Source organism: Mya arenaria, chromosome 7, assembly GCF_026914265.1.
Source record: "Mya arenaria isolate MELC-2E11 chromosome 7, ASM2691426v1".
NCBI classification, from domain to species: domain Eukaryota; kingdom Metazoa; phylum Mollusca; class Bivalvia; order Myida; family Myidae; genus Mya; species Mya arenaria.
Genome location: NC_069128.1, coordinates 19,128,390 through 19,146,011, shown reverse-complemented (window position 1 = coordinate 19,146,011; position 17,622 = coordinate 19,128,390). Strand labels below are relative to the sequence as shown.

The 17,622-nt window shown below is 33.7% G+C and overlaps 2 protein-coding genes across 7 annotated transcripts in view; one reads left to right on the top strand and one right to left on the bottom strand.

Annotated features, from left to right (window-relative positions):
* The window catches only part of LOC128240810 (epidermal growth factor receptor-like), a 159,531-nt gene extending 151,585 nt beyond the window's left edge, over window positions 1-7,946 (top strand). For all 6 annotated transcript variants that reach the window (XM_052957705.1, XM_052957704.1, XM_052957707.1 and 3 more), the window contains one exon: window positions 213-7,946. In XM_052957705.1, the coding sequence (XP_052813665.1) occupies window positions 213-544 (332 nt within the window). In that variant the 3' untranslated portion in view covers window positions 545-7,946. The remainder of the gene's footprint in view (window positions 1-212) is intronic.
* A 4,795-nt stretch (window positions 7,947-12,741) lies between these two features.
* On the bottom strand, window positions 12,742-17,622 carry LOC128239841 (purpurin-like). Its single transcript, XM_052956283.1, has 3 exons — window positions 17,125-17,622; window positions 16,222-16,381; window positions 12,742-15,313 (listed from the first exon to the last, which is right to left on the bottom strand). The coding sequence occupies exons 1-3, from the start codon at window positions 17,453-17,455 to the stop codon at window positions 15,094-15,096; spliced, it is 711 nt and encodes a 236-aa protein (XP_052812243.1). The 5' UTR covers window positions 17,456-17,622; the 3' UTR covers window positions 12,742-15,093.

Below are 17,622 nucleotides of genomic sequence, written 5' to 3'. Positions count from 1 at the left end.
GATCATTATCTCATTTCAAAATATTATCTTATTTCAGAATGTTAAATCATCTCAGTTTATTATCTCATTTCATAATCTCATTTTAGAATATTATCTCATTTCTGAATTTTATCTCATTTCTGAATGTTAAATCATTTCAGAATATTATCTCATTTCAGATTATTATCTCATTTTAGAATGTAAATTCATTTCAGTTTATCATCTCATTTCAGAATATTATCTCAATGAAAAACAGATGTCTCAAGCATCCAGGCAGCAGCCTTATACCGACCCCTCAGACAATTACCTTGTTCCAAACTCAGTCCCAACCATTTTTGAAAACCCCGATTATTTCGAGGGTGATCCACGTGACAGTGTGTTTGATCGAAAAACTCCTCCGAGACATAATAGTGATTCGTCATGGAAAAGCGTGAATAAACCAAAGGTTGCGCCGAAACCGCGCCGATTGACTGATTATTATAACGACCTCGGCAGTTCCGATTCGTCACAACCGGAAAGCCAGCGACTGTTATCCAGTACATCTAATTGCTCAAGTGCTGTGTAGCTGCGAATTAGGAGGAGTTATTTAAATTGTGGTTGGAGATATAAGTGGTTATTTACTCCTTGCTGTGTAAGATGAAATGTGCAAATTGTGATTCGATGAAAACTCGGGGGATGTATAGTTATATGTAATTCTTTTTGGAGAACTTCTAAAAATAGACTGTTATCGGAAGTCTTCGGAGAGCGTTGAAATATAAACTTTCAAAGATGATGGTTTTGTTTTTTACAAAACAAACAAAGTTTGTGGTTCAAATCGTGATTTTCATCATTTCTATCTTGTAAAAAAAAAAATGTGTCAGTTTGAAATGCAATTTGTACTTGCATAATTATCAGAGAAATGCAAAACTTGGCTGTTGTGATATATAAAAATTTGTAAGATATGAAATTTTACATGTCATTAGTGTGAATTTTAAATTCTATCATATAAAGCACTTCATGGAATTGCAAAATTACTCCGGAACATTCATAGTGCATGAATGCACAAAAAAATATAAATGAATCCTTAATTGAGTGAGTAAAATGTTGTGTTAAGTTGCAGCAAAAAAAATTGTTGCTATCGCATTATATCGTTATTCAGTCACGAATTCTTGTAAATTGCTCTCTTGTTCTGTTGCGTATTATAGAATGATATTCAAACGTGATCTCTCGTTTAAACCAGTAACGGTTATATTTGAACAAAGATTTAGCACTTTTTATAAGTGAAATATTTGTCTTAAAATAGAACTGTTGAAAATAAACTCAATGTATTACATATGATGTATTATATACACTAAAGATGCACTAAAATTATTCCTTTAAAATATTTTTATTTGAAGGTTAATGAATAATTTGTAAAAACAATTATTTCTACTATCGTTACAACCTGAATGAAGTTTATTAGCGTTAAGAGGTTGTACAGGTCAATATAAACGTTTATGAAATTCTCGTATAACGTATTGTTTTTGCACCATGCATTTATGTGATACTGTGAAAATGGCAACTTGTACACCTTCAATGATTTTTTATTTATATCTGAAGCATATTTCTACAGATTTTGCAAAAAAAATCTTGTAAAAATCTTCTAAAAAAGTGGTGATTGGTAAAGTATAACCTGTGGCTAGCAAATTTTTAGACTGCGCGAAAAGCACAAGCTCGAAGATTGAGGCTAATTGGTTTGTGCATTTTTAGCTCATCTGATTTTTTAAGGGAAAAGTTGAGGTATTGTGGTGGCTTGGTGTTGGCGATGGCGTTGGTCAAAAACTTGATTAAGATATTCAAATGAAGCTCTCCTTGGTACAAAATTGCTTCTGGGATTTTTTATAAAACAGCCCCTAACATCTGGAACATGACAAAATCACATTGATCAGGTCATTGTGTAAATTCTGTAGAAATACAGCTTCAGATATATTGATTTTTTTTTTACAATGCTTTTTGTAATCATATCTGTGTAACATCACCGCTAAAATTCAGGATCCTCGCTAAAATTCAGGACCATCGTATAACTGGTTTTAAATGAAGACTTCATGTAACATTCAGACCCATCAGTGTATTAAGTTAAACTTATCAATAAACCAAATGTCACAAGATAAATATATCTGGGTACGGCCACAATAAATAAATAATTTGTTCGACATTTTCCTGCACACAATTTTATGTGTGGTAAGAAAGGTAGATTTTTATTGATTTTTTTTTTTCATACAAACCAATTAATTGTGTAGTGAAAAAGGAAAGATAAAAATGACCACCTGCCATCAGAGATGCTCAAAACAATTTATGGTCACATATATTTTTGTGACAGGAAACCACAATAAAGTTATTTGTTTATGTTGGCCTTATAAGTAAGGAATTATACATTCACATGATTTTTCTGGGTTATAAGTTCAGACTTACTTTTATTTGAATGTTTTATCTCTGATGTCATTAATTGATAATATCACTGATAGTAAAATATTCATGTATGTTAAGGAGTGACAGCATATCGCCCAATCAGCTTCAATGTATATCTCCCTATCAGCATAAATGTGGCATAATATTTAGGTCATTTTAAAACTTTCATTCCTGATATAGGTTAAATTATATTAAATAAGCAAATCTATTTGAAGGCTTTAAAGCACACATGAACTGTATTTTGACATGCTATTTAAATATAACGATGTAAAAAAAAAAAGCGATGAATTTTGTAGCTAACACCAGAGGCAGTTGTTACTAACAGTCTCAATTCTGAGTTCAGACTCAAGACTCAATATGGCAAAACTTCATTTCATTGTGATTTTCCTTCTATCAAACCAATTATGGTGAAATTTGCTAAAATATGTAACACTTTAAATGTTTACTGTTAATTACCTGTTACATCTTTTTTTGTAAAAGAAATGGATTAAATATGATTTTTTTGTTCCTTCCTGAGTCTGAGTCTAGACTTGGACTTGAGACTGTTCGTAATCACGGCTCCTAGCTGATATTATTAAGTTTGAATTGCTTCCTATTGCAACCACGTTTTTAACTTGTCTGTTTTTGGTAGAAGAGACCAGACATCGTCATCCTTGACATTGTTGTCGTTGGCAGAGGCAGCGTGCCAATACTCTAACCTTGGCCATTAAACTAAAATAACATAAAAGATATTCAAGTGAAACTTCATATGATAAACTACAAAAACAAACAAGATTGTACATGAAAAAGACCATGGTACAACAAAATTATTTGAAAGTATTGCATTTACATTTTTAATACATAAAGCTGCACTCTCACCGATACACAATTTTTACAACTTTTTTTGTCTTGGAAAGAGCAAATTTTTGCGTAAATCTGCAAACTAACGATAAAAGATTTCTGACAAAAGATCAGATCGCAGATTTTCATATTTTTGTTAGAAAATTAATATTTTATGGCTTAAACAGTTACTAACGGTTTAAGAAAAATGCATAAAACATCAATTTTAGAACTTAGATATAAACAGCTTTAACGTTAAAATGTTCCTTTATGTATTTAAAAACCAGAGGTTTTAAGAAATTATTTTTAGCAAATTTGATTTTTAGCATTTATTTTTAAAATACTGAAAAGTGAATAGCTGTTTACTTTTTGAAATGTTTATGCCAAGAGTGTATTTAACAAATATTTATATCTGAATTATTTCATCTTTGTAATTTATACTATAAATTTTTATGATAATTATTTAAAAGCGATTTTTATTCATATACATATACATGCACATTCGATTACTTTGAAATGTGCTTCAAAGTGGAAACAAGCTTTATAAAGCTATTTGTAGATGTTTTTTAAATCAATAATGACCCGATAGTTCAGAACTTTGATAATGTTAACAAAGTTGTTAACAGTTTTGTTGTTAACTTTTATATATGTGCTGATTTAATTAAGTAAAACAAGCATAAGGTAGCTGAATCTTTATATTGTCTTTATATTTGTGAAAAGTACTGCAGATAAAAAGTGTGTCCATGAAATGTTTAGAGAATTGAAGGTTTGAAAGTTAACAAGATCCAGTTAACAACATTGTCAACTTTAACAATGTTCTGACCAACAGGCCCATTATGTATATCAAGGTCATTTGAATAAAAGACTCCCTTTTGAAATATTTTTAATTGTATATATATATATATATATATATATATCATTCATTGTTAAAAATTGTTTGTTCATTGGATAAGTTTTGATACTAATTTAAATTCTTTTGTATCGCCATTATTTTATACATAACTGGTAAGGACCAGGTGTTTTTTTCGAGAGAATTTATTTTCCATTTTCTACATCGTTTATCGGCATAAAGTAATGCATGTCATGCTTTAAAGGGACTTGTTCAAATTTTATGGGGTCAGACAGGGAAAAATCGAAATTAATAACTAAAATGTGGAAAAAAAAGTGATAAACATCTCGTGTAACATCGTGCTAACGAGAATGATTACGATAATTTTGTAATAATTTGATTCGCAATTGTTGTAAAATAAATAGGTTTTAACTATTAAAAAAGAATTATCAACAAGAGTTTAAATAAGAGTTCTATTTCTAACAGTTATTTAAAAAAAAATGCACTGTTTTGTCAAAAAGCCTCGGTCATGCTGTTGAAAATTGACTGAATTCTGAGGATTTGATTTACAAAATTTGTGTCAGGCTATTATCTGCCAGTTCTTGTATTTTGTTTGTTGCTGAAAGTTAAATTAAAGTAGCGTTATTGGAGCAAGGTTGAGAAAATATGTTACCCACATAGAATTTTTAAACGAGTCTTTTTAATAGTATTTGACCATGTTTTTAAACATGTAAGTGAATTTATTTTGGAAGTTTTATGTTCAATTTTATTTTTCTAGTGTTACTCAACTGTTAAGGTTTAATTTGAAGTTGTTTGAATTGTTCTTTTTAGGCTGTTGAATACATTTTATAACATAATTTCAGGTGTTACTTTAAATCGTAAGTGCATAAACATATGTTTAGTAAGGCCGCGCCAGATGCATTCTATGCTTAGCGTCACTCGATGGGTAAATGATCCACATTCAGAAGACAAAACAGAAGTGAGTAAAAATAATTAAGTGCTTGTTTAGGCTTAAATTATGGTTGGGATAAATTGTTGATGGGGTATTGTTGAAAATCAATCGTTTACAATTGAAGTCTCCTATAATCGATAGCATTATCTCGGAATCCCCTATGGCTATGTGGCTCTTTATTCTCATTTGATAGAAAAAACTTCATAAGAATTTACTTGAATCATTCACGGTTTAGAACACAAATGCACTTTTATAAGATTTAAACACTTAAGTTTAAACATATAAACGTTAAATTTATAAAACATAATTGATAATTGATTGAAATGGCTTGACCAATTATTAGTTCTGATGATTGATTATGATTTTAGACTGATTTTCAGTTCCTAAGTCATATTAATTTAATTAGACCTGCAAAACTAATGCATTTGAGGTTATCAACGAGTTGAACGTTAAGTGGTCAAATTTGTCTAGTGAAGCAACATCTAGTGTCCATACGCCATTAAAGAGGGTTTAAGCGGGGGGGGGGGGGGGGGGGGTATTCCATGCATTTTGTTTGACTTACCTGATGGGTGATGCTAAACTTAGAATTAACTTGAATTCGATACGGCCTTAATATATGAAAACATTCCAATGATTACCTCGACTAAAATTACCAAATATTCTTAAATACATGTATTTATCTAATCAATGGGCTCAGCTTATTTTTTTTATCTTTTCTTCAATTATTCATTTAAGTGTATAATACACTTTTTCCCCAATGTGAAAATTTCCAATTTCATGCTTTGAAAAAAATATTGACCAGCAACCTGTTTTTTTGTCTGGAAGAGTTTGTGTTTTCTTCAAGAATACTAACATTCTTCAGTATTTCCTGTTGATTTTTGAAAGCATCTTGTTCATTTTTTGGCAAAACGGCAGTTCCCAATATTAGTCAAAATTAAAGGCACCGGGCATATTGCCAAAATGGTGTACAAACAAACCCACTGCATATAGTCTTATATATCATGTTCTTGTTTTATTCTCATGAAGTCATTGCTATTCACTGATCTCATTTTTTCAGTGCCATTATATCATAAACTGTCCAAACAATGCTACATGTACACCAACTGTATAGTATTCCAGTAATTCATAACAATACAATAAAGTACATGTACCCTACCAGTGCAGTGCAGTGCAGTACAGTTCAGTAGATAAAATGACAGTAAACAACTGTACAACTCATTGCAGTACTCTACAATGTAGTAGCTAAACTCAGTAAACTACCCTGAACTACAACAGACTACAATCATTAATTAGTACAGTACAATTAAATATTATATTGCAGATGTAATTACAGTAAACTACACTACAGTACAATTCAATAAAGTACAGTACAATGCAATACAGTACAGTACAATAGATACAAATTACAGTTAACTACACTACACTACAGGACTGTACAGTACAGTACAAATTACAGTAAACTACCCTACACTACAGGACTGTACAGTACAGTACAATGCAATACAGTACAGTACAATAGATACAAATTACAGTTAACTACACTACACTACAGGACTGTACAGTACAGTACAATGCAATACAGTACAGTACAATATATACAAATTACAGTAAACTACACTACACTACAGGACTGTACAGTACAGTACAATGCAATACAGTACAGTACAGTACAATAGATACAAATTACAGTTAACTACACTACACTACAGGACTGTACAGTACAGTACAATGCAATACAGTACAGTACAGTACAATAGATACAAATTACAGTAAACTACACTAGACTACAGTACAACATAATATAATGCCATTCTGTACAATTTAGTTAAATGCATTATAATACAGTACAGTATATTCTCATATATCAAACACTTATTTTCCAGTAGTCATGATTATATAAAAAATGGCATTAATTTCAACCATCAAAAAGAAGAAATTCTAAATACAAATCTGGGACAAAAGCTTGATTTCATTCTATGCAAAAGTCAAGTTTTAATTACATGATTTCTGTGTATAATTCTATTTCATTTCTTCATTTTCAAGTTGAACTGTTCTTGTAACTCATTTCTTAATCATCTTAAGGCAATAATTATCTGTTTATTTTGTGCCAAATACATGAGTCATGTTACATTATGTGTTTTTGAATTACTCACTTTACAATTAAGAGAAAAAGGAAAACTGTAATAAAACAGGAATTAAACACACACAATATCATCAGGTAATTTTGTATTAATGTTTTTTGTTTCATGTTTGTGTTACATGTAAACCATTGAATCTGTGTTCACAATGTTTTCAAACATGATGAGTGAAATTTGTTTCTAATTATGAAGTACTTGACTGTCAATATTAAATGTAGATTTAGTCCTGTATCATACCAAGTCATGCATCATATCTGTATCACAATTATCTGCCTGATTAGTTTTATCACTCGTTTATGAATAAGATTTTTTTTTGTAATCTAAAAGTAGGAAAGTCTATACTAATTAATACCCAATTAATATAATCATGAAGTTTTTTTGTTTTATTTTGGGTTAAACTTCTCTAATATTATATACTTTCTTTTAACTACAGCTCTCTCTAGTCTGTTTTATAGTTTTATTAATTTCCAATATGTTCCATACAATGATAAATGCTAATACATGAATTTTGACTTTTTTTACATATCGCCATCATATTCATATAAAACATATCTGAGTTTATCATTAAAGTGCTTATTTTTATGACAATGATGTTTATCATGTTATGTTAGTTATTAATACTTTTAGAAGTCTCTTTTGTATTATTTTGGTTGCCAGTACTCTGTACTAATGATGTAAGTCACAATGGTATATGGCATCCAGTTGGAGACACACTTGTATGTTGTTGTAAATGCTGTTTGCCCGCATTTAATTGATGAACAAATTTAATACTGTATACTAAAATAAAATGTTTCTAAAAGTGTATGTGTTTCAATTTATGCCCCTAAATGGCTTTAATACTTCAATGATTATGGTATAGCTGGCTTAAAATTGATTTTATAAGACCATCAGCACCAGAATTTCAACTAACACTAAACATTTGTTACAGCAGCATGACATTCCCTTGATAGGACTGTTAGTACCAGCACATGAACTTTAACAATGGTGTGACATTCCCTTGATAGGACTGTTAGTACCAGCACATGAACTTTAACAATGGTGTAACATTCCCTTGATAGGACTGTTAGTACCAGCACATGAACTTTAACAATGGTGTGACATTCCCTTGATAGGACTGTTAGTACCAGCACATGAACTTTAACAATGGTGTGACATTCCCTTGATAGGACTGTAAGTACCAGCACATGAACATTGACAATGGTGTGACATTCCCTTGATAGGACTGTTAGTACCAGCACATGAACTTTAACAATGGTGTGACATTCCCTTGATAGGACTGTAAGTACCAGCACATGAACTTTAACAATGGTGTGACATTCCCTTGATAGGACTGTAAGTACCAGCACATGAACTTTAGCTATGGTGTGACATTCCCTTGATAAGACTGTAAGTACCAGCACATGAACTTTAACAAATTTATGTTTTACATTCAGTTGATAGGACTGCTAGTACCAGCATATAAACTTACATTCGATACGACTATTAGTACCAGCACATGAACTTACTTTGTAACACTGGTCTTACATTTACTTGATACGACTCTTATTATCAGCACATGAACAAACATGGTGACACTGGTTACATTAGCTTGGTACGACTATTGGTACCAGCACATGAACTTGCATCGTGACACTGGTTGCATTAGCTTGGTACGACTATAAGTACAAGCACATGAACTTACATGGTGACACTGGTTACATTAGCTTGGTACGACTATAAGACAAGCACATGAACTTACATGGTGACACTGGTTACATTAGCTTGGTACGACTATTAGTACCAGCTCATGAACTTTCATGGTGACACTGGTTACATTAGCTTGGTGCAACTAATAGTACCAGCACATGAACTTACATGGTGACACTGATTACATTAGCTTGGTGCAACTATTAGTACCAGCACATGGACTTACATGGTGACACTGGTTACATTAGCTTGGTGCAACTATTAGTACCAGCACATGGACTTACATGGTGTCACTGGTTACATTGGCTTAATACGACTGTTAGTACCAGCACCTGAACTTACATGGTGACACTGGTTACATTTGCTTGGTACGTCTATTAGTACCAGCATATGAAATTACATGGTGACACTGGTTACATTGGCTTTATACGACTATTAGTACAGCCACATGAACTTGCATTGTAACACTGGTTACATTAGCTTGGTACGACTATTACTACCAGCACATGAACTTACATGGTGACACTGGTTACACTAGCTTGGTGAAATTATTAGTACCAGCACATGAACTTACATTGTAACACTGGTTACATTTGCTTCAGCACGTGAACTTACATTGGCTTAATACGACTACAAGACCCAGCACATGAACTTACATTGTAACACTGGTTACATTTGCTTTAGCACTTGAACTTACATTGGCTTAATACGACTATTAGTACCAGCACATGAACTTACATTTTAACACTGGTAACATTTGCTTAATGCGACTTTTAGTACAATTATTTGAATTTATATAATAACACTGGTTTCATTAGCTTGGTACGACTTGGTGACAGTGTGAACATTGGCTTAGTACGACTATTAGTACCAGCAAATGAACTTTCATGGTAACATTGGCGTGACACTCGCTTTATACGACTATTAGTATTAGCACATGAACTTAAATGGTAACACTGGCGTTATACTCGCTTGATACCACTATTAGTACAGAACAAGAACTTACATTGTAACACTGGCGTTATACTCGCTTGACAGGACTATACGTACAGCACAAGAACTTACATTGTAACACTGGCGTTATATTCGCTTGACAGGACTATAAGTACCACCACATGAACTTACATGGTAACACTGGCGTTATACTCGCTTGATAGGACTATAGGTACCAGCACATGAACTTACATGGTAACACTGGCGTTATATTCGCTTTATACGACTATCAGTACCAGCATATGAATTTTCATGCAAACACTGGCGCTATACTCCCTTTTTACGACTATAAGTACCATCACATGAACTTACATGGTAACACTGGCGTTATTCGTGCTTGATACGACTATTAGTACAAGCACATGAACTTGCAGTGTAACACTGGCGTTTTTTATCGCTTTATACTACTATCAGGACCAGCACATGAACTTACATGGTAACATTGGCGTTATATTCGCTTGATGGGACTATCAGTACCAGCACATGAAGTTACAGGATAGCACTGGCGTAACATTCGCTTTATACGACTATTAGTACCAGCACATGAACTTTCATGGTAACACTGGCGTTATACTCGCTTGAGAGGACTATTCGTACCAGATAATGAACTTACATAGTATCAGCACTTGAACTTACATGGTGACACTGGCGTTATACTCGCTTGATAGGACTATTAGTACCAGCACATGAACTTGCATTGTAACACTGGTATTATACTGCGAGCTTTATACGACTATAAGTATCAGCACATGAACTTACATTGTAACACTGGCGTTATACTCGCTTGATAGGACTATAAGTATCAGCACATGAACTTACATTGTAACACTGGCGTTATACTCGCTTGACATGACTATTATTACCAGCACATGAACTTAATTGTAACACTGGCGTTATACTCGCTTGATGGGACTATAAATACCAGCACATGAACTTACATTGTAACACTGGCGTTATACTCGCTTGACAGGACTATTATTACCAGCACATGAACTTATAGTTCTGGCTTCCATAACTTTTATGTTGATATTTATTTTTTTGATGTTTACAACACATTAAAGTTATGGCGTAACCCCCATAGTAAAGTCAACCAGAATCAATAGTAAAGTCAGCCAGAATCAATTGAGTGTGATGATGCAATTTAATCACATGCCCATGATGACGTCGATGGATTCTATTTATAGTATCGGAATCACATTGTTCATTTAGTTGAATCCAATTGCAGTAAGGCTGAAAATACCTTTTGCTAAGTAAAAACAATTGATTTATTCCAAATTTGTTATTAGTTATTTACTTATTATCGAAATAGAAAAAATAACAGCAAAATAAACACTACATTTGTGAGGTCAAATGTAGGTCGCATGGGTATTTTCTGAAAATCTTGGTGTCACGTGATTAAATTTTAACACAACTATGACCTAGTTAAGGAATGCTTGTTATATGATTTATTAAAATGCTAAATCAACTATCTTTAAAGCGTTTTTTGGTGTTGAACATGTGTTTGTGAACTACATTTTACTTCATTTACCTGAGGATACAATTATTTTGTATGTACAATGCATACACGTGAAATAACAGCGTGACATAAAAATGTCACGAATTCTGGTAGGGTTTGGATACGGCGTTCTCTTCAGCGAACACATCCAAAACGGTAATATACAACGTGTTCGCTGAAGTTCTTTAGCTAATGAACTTACATTGTGACACTGGCGTCATACTCGCTTGATAGGACTATAAGTACCAGCACATAAACTTGCATTTTAACACTGGCGTTATTCTCGCTTGGTAGGACTATTTTAAAATAACAGTACATGAATAACATCGTAACACTGGCGTTATACTCGCTTGCTAGGACTATTAGCAACAGAACATAGACTTACATCGCAACACCGGCGTTATACTCGCTTGCTAGGACTATAAGCAACAGAACATAAGACTTACATTGTAACACTGGTTACTTTCAATTGATACAACTTTGAGTACCAGCAGTCCAGCACATCAACTTACACTGTAACACTGGTAACATTCCAAATGATGTTACATTCGCTTGGTAGAAACGACTATTAGAACCCTCATAATAACTTGCACACTAGCATAATACAGGTTGCTTAGGAACTTGAAGCTTGAAACAACTATAAATACCAGTATATAAACTTACATGTTAACAATTCGGTTACACACGCTTGATGCGACTGTAAATACCAGCATGGACACTAACATGGTAACAGTGGTGTTAAACTATGGCTTTATCCGATTGTCACTTATTCAAATGGAAAAATTAACTTCTTGTTTTTCTCGGTCATATAAAATGCAATCATCCGATAATCATATGCTTTTGAAGCAGTGAGAGAGGTCTAATGGTAATTGTTTTAGCTTCTTAATTAAAACACCGTGAGTTCAAGTGTACTTGCCTTCTGAAGTTGAGACTCTTGACTCAAAACTGCAAATCTTTATTGTTCATGTAAATCAAGCACCAGTGAAGTATTGCTGAATATGACTATTGTGACAATACTATACAACTAGTAACTACCCTTTGTCACTGGATATGATATTTATGACTTTGTTAAATTTTAAATATGCCATTACTGAGCCAAGCGTCTCAAAATCAGACTCAAGACTTTAGTGTATATGAACTTAGATTCCACAAAACAAACTTAAGTTGCATAACGAACTAAGCAAAGACTTTCGGCCGACTGGTTGGATTGTTATTATTATAAACTTATTAGATATTTGGTGATACTTATTTAGATCTAGCTACAAATTTCCTTGCTTTAGAGTGACTTTGCTTTGAAATAAAATCAGTTTAAATGATGTTTTACACCTTTCTGCATCAACTTGTGGTATCATCGCTTTTGCTGGATCAATTCTTCTTTAGTCACAGTTTGAGACTCTCACTCAGGAAAGCAAGAAAAAATAAATATTACAGAATATCTTTATTGTTTGTTATTTCGACCGAACTAGGGTTAAAATCTTTAAATGTTTTCTCTGTAATATACAATACGTACAAAACACCTATAGACATCGAACGAGGGGCACAACACATACAAAACACCTATAGGCATTGAACAAGGGGCACAACACATTCAAAACATCCGAGGCATTGAACGAGGGGCACAACACATACAAAACAGCCCAGGCATTGAACGAGGGGCACAACACATACAAAACATCCCAGGCATTGAACGAGGGGCACAACACATACAAAACATCCCAGGCATTAAACGAGGGGCACAACACATACAAAACATCCCAGGCATTGAACGAGGGGCACAACATATACAAAACATCCAAGGCATTGAACGAGGGGCACAACACATACAAAACATCCCAGGCATTGAACGAGAGGCACAACACATACAAAACATCCCAGGCATTAAACGAGGGGCACAACACATACAAAACATCCAAGGCATTGAACGAGGGGCACAACACATACAAAATATCCCAGGCATTAAACGAGAGGCACAACACATACAAAACATCCCAGGCATTAAACGAGGGGCACAACACATACAAAACATCCCAGGCATTGAACGAGGGGCACAACACATACAAAACATCCCAGGCATTAAACGAGGGGCACAACACATACAAAACATCCCAGGCATTGAACGAGGGGCACAACACATACAAAACATCCCAGGCATTGTACGAGGGGCACAACACATACAAAACATCCCAGGCATCGAACGAGAGGCACAACACTTACTAAACACATACAGGCATTGAACGAAGGGCACAACACCTACAAAACATCCCAGGCATTGAACGAGGGGCACAGCACATACAAAACATCCCAGGCATTGAACGAGGAACACAGCACTTACAAAACACCACAGTCATTGAACGAAGTACACAACACTTACAACACACAACAGACATTGAACGAAGGACAAAGCACTTACAAAACACCTACAGACATTGAACGAGGGACACAACACTTACAAAACATCACAGACATTGAACGAGGAACACAACACTTACAAAACAACACAGACATTGAACGAGGAACACAACACTTACAAAACAACACAGCCATTGAACGAGGAACACAACACTTACAAAACAACACAGACATTGAACGAGGAACACAACACTTACAACACACTACATGCATTGAACGAGGGACACAACACTTACAACACATCACAGACATTGAACGAGGAACTCAACACGTACAAAACACCACAGACATTGAACGAGGAACTCAACACTTACAAACACCACAGTCGTCGAAGGAGGGACACAACACAAAACACCACAGACATTGAATGAGGGACAGAGCACTTACAAAAATCTTTATCATCATATGGTGTTTGTTATCTGCGTGAGTCGAATGCAGCGCACTGATAATCAACGAGCGTTTGATAAAATCATTGTTTAACAAATTTTAATCAGCATTATGTATACATAAGTGTGCTAGTATGTCATCGCACATTAATAATGTAAATACTACAGCAGTATTTACATTGTTGATGGCCAATAGTTCATCATATGAGCACACACATAATTGTACCTTGTAAAGAAATGTTGCATTGATAAGGCAAATATATGACACATGCAAACAAAATCTGGATCCTTTCTGAGAGTGGGTACCGACAATCGGTGTGGGGGATGGGTGGTGTTAGGGTTGCTAAAGGTATACCCGCCCATTGACTTCATTTTGTGTAGACCGAACTTAAGCTTTAAGAGGAATTTAGAAATTTTAAGGAACTTATTTATCATCAACGTTACACAACCGAGAAGAGAGAAAAAATAGGGCAGCAAGGTTAAATGGAAGCCAGCTAGGTTCTTTGCTCGTCCCCTTGGCTCTGGGTACATGACGTAACGAATAACCCCGAAAATTGACTCAGTCTCGACTGAGACGGCCATCATCCTTAAGCTGTGTCGAATGGCGACAAGATTGTGAAAAAGCATTATACATTCGTGCAAATATGACTTATCACCACATTTAAAATTTTATAAATTTATACAGAGTTCTCATAGAAACACAAATGTATGGGTGTATATTATAGTCCTCATAGTAATACAATTGTAAAGGTGTATACACTTTTCATAGAACACGTAAAGTAATTATATCGGTGTATATACTTTTCATAGTCTTACAATTGTATAGGTGTATAATTATAGTTTATATAGTAAAACAACTTAATAAGCATACACAGTTCATTTGGAGATCTTGGAAGTTAATAATTAAAAATTAAACTTTTGATACTAAGCAAAAACAATCACAAAAACAAGATATATAATATATATCCCTGGTTAGAATATCAACTTATTTCCACGTGTTCTTTCTTGCAGTATCCATCGTGCCGAACCACGCGTAATGAACCAGGGTTAATACAACATTTTTGTACGGTGGAATTAATTTCGTCCAAAACGCTCTGAGGTAGTGGATCCGTATTTCTTTTCAAGACCGCTAAATAGGCACCTTTCGCTTCACACCTTCCGTCTGACGTTACGTCCCAACACGAATACAGTATGGTGTAACTGAAAGAAGAAGAACTTTCATGTAATTGTGTAAAGAAGATCAATTTCAAGCATAAAACTTTTATTTTCGCCATAATCACCATTACTTATTTTAGCAACTCTAAAAGTTGGCATGGGTGGCAGTTTGTTAAACATGATATCAAACATGGAGATCTTAATAAGTATGTACTCTTCATAATAGAACAGTTAGTTTATGTTTAATAGGAATATTTGCCAGCAGAGGCGAAATAGTTTCAATTGAGGGATTTGTTTAAGACCCAGCAAGAGCCAGCCAACTAGCATAAGGTGACATACCACTAAATAATTTTACTATTTAATTTATAGTGAATTTACATATCTGAACTCGAAATAAAACTTATTTATAGTGTTTGAAGACCCCGAACACCAAATATGGGATGAAAGTTCGAGTCCAAAATTAAACATATACTCTTCATCGGAATCAGCATCAACTTAAAGATGCACTATTACTCCCAAATAAGATTTAACACATTTGATACAATTATTTGTTTTTTATACCAAAATGGATGAACAAATGTCGAAAACAATGATGTTTATGAAGGAAACCGAGTTCAGTTTAAAAGAAATGTGCAGAAAACACGGTATTGCTACCTTATGAGACCATAGTAGATCGCACTAAATCTTTTAGCATTCACCAATCATTTAAAAAAAAATGCGTTTTCAGCTATTAAATACACGGTTATTCTATTGTTAATAGTAGTTAATATTTGCCATAAATGCATTATTTTAGTAAATAGTTGAGGGTCTATGACTCAATATTTATGTTTGTTTTACATATGTGTGTAGTGATTTTGAATAATAGTGTCACTTTAAAGGCAATGAAGTATAAAAAAGCGTCTAATCAACTAATGAATTAACTTCGAATACTCAAAAAATATACAAAAGCCTACCTTGTGTAATCTGTTTTCACCACCCATAAATCCTTCGTACCGAATTTCTTCCCTGTCGAAGTATCGAAAAAGATCTGCATTTTCTGTGGAGAGTTGTTGTCTTTGGTTGGCACGTGACCTTCACCTATAGGACACCACCAGCCGTACATTTTCCCGCCAACTGGAATTAAGGAAAAAGTTCGTGAATAATATAGTTTTGAATCGACTTCCTTCGTTAAAGTCACTAAATATTTACAATCATGTTGTGCTTCCTTAGATGAACGGATACACATTAAATGGACTCGTTCATGGTTTGTCAAATACTCTTTTTACGGGTTTTTTAATACGAAATAACGTGCGGCAAAATCATTAGGAGTGTTAAAAATAAGGTACTGGCTGGAACCCTTCAACAAATGTTGTTATATGCTTAACTATTGTCTTTTAATTCTACAGTTTCGAAAAGTTTGAATAAAGCGATTCAACAAAAGACAGTTGCGTAATTGGTGGACTGAGATATGTCACGTGATGCTAGCAATGTTTTCAATAAATGTTCAAATTTCCGTCACCCTATCTAACTTTTTATAAAGAAAATATTTGGGAATGTAAAAAGGAAAATTTAATATATAAGAATCGCGGTTTATCGGTGTATGAAAACATTTGGTTTGGCATTATTAACTTTAATATTATAACTTTATTTTGGTTATCAATAAAAAATCAATTATTTTTACTGACAAAGACGTTAAACGTGAGCAATTGGCTTTTATATTTATATTTAAACTATTATAACGTTTCTTAAATTTTCCCAATGCATATTTTTTTTTTACATTGTGTTTCTGCATGTATAAAGTTAAGAATATTCCGAACTGTAAAATGTTCTAGATGATTAACAACATGTATAACTCGTCATAATTCTCATTCACGTACCTGATCTTATATCATAGTTGTTTTCGTCTTTGTACACGAAATTTATTTTCACATCAGAAAAGTCCATCATTGTCGCAAGCAATTTATTGTCCAATCCCTTTATATTGCTAACAAACCAGTTGCCAGAAAACTTTTTCTTGTTTAAGTTTTTCTGTAATGGAATATCATCCACTTTACAAAGTTCTCCTGTATACGAAGAAACATTGCTGAACAATCCAGCGTTCATCAAGAAAATTAAAAGTGCTATGGTGAAAATAAGAGTCACTACTAAACATTTGTTCCTGCGCGAGAAAATTCCCCCAACCCCACGATGCCCGACTGAGCCACCCATTATAGCACCATCATTGAATTTAACGTATGTGTGATTGAATTCCTTAACTTATTTGCTCATGTCATTGTTAGGACTTTAGACTATATTATCCACAAACAACGGATATATCCACTCAGAAAAAACTTTAATGCATTGCGTTCAAGTATATACGCTTACATTTGCACTTT

Bases quoted from the DNA above. Each gene is read 5' to 3' on its own strand.
- LOC128239841 (XM_052956283.1), bottom strand. From the start codon at position 17,455: ATGGGTGGCTCAGTCGGGCATCGTGGGGTTGGGGGAATTTTCTCGCGC. The intron at 16,382-17,124 runs GTACGTGAATGA...CCTTAATTCCAG, and splicing joins CAACTATGATATAAGATCAG to TTGGCGGGAAAATGTACGGC. The intron at 15,314-16,221 runs GTAGGCTTTTGT...TTCTTCTTTCAG, and splicing joins GTGAAAACAGATTACACAAG to TTACACCATACTGTATTCGT.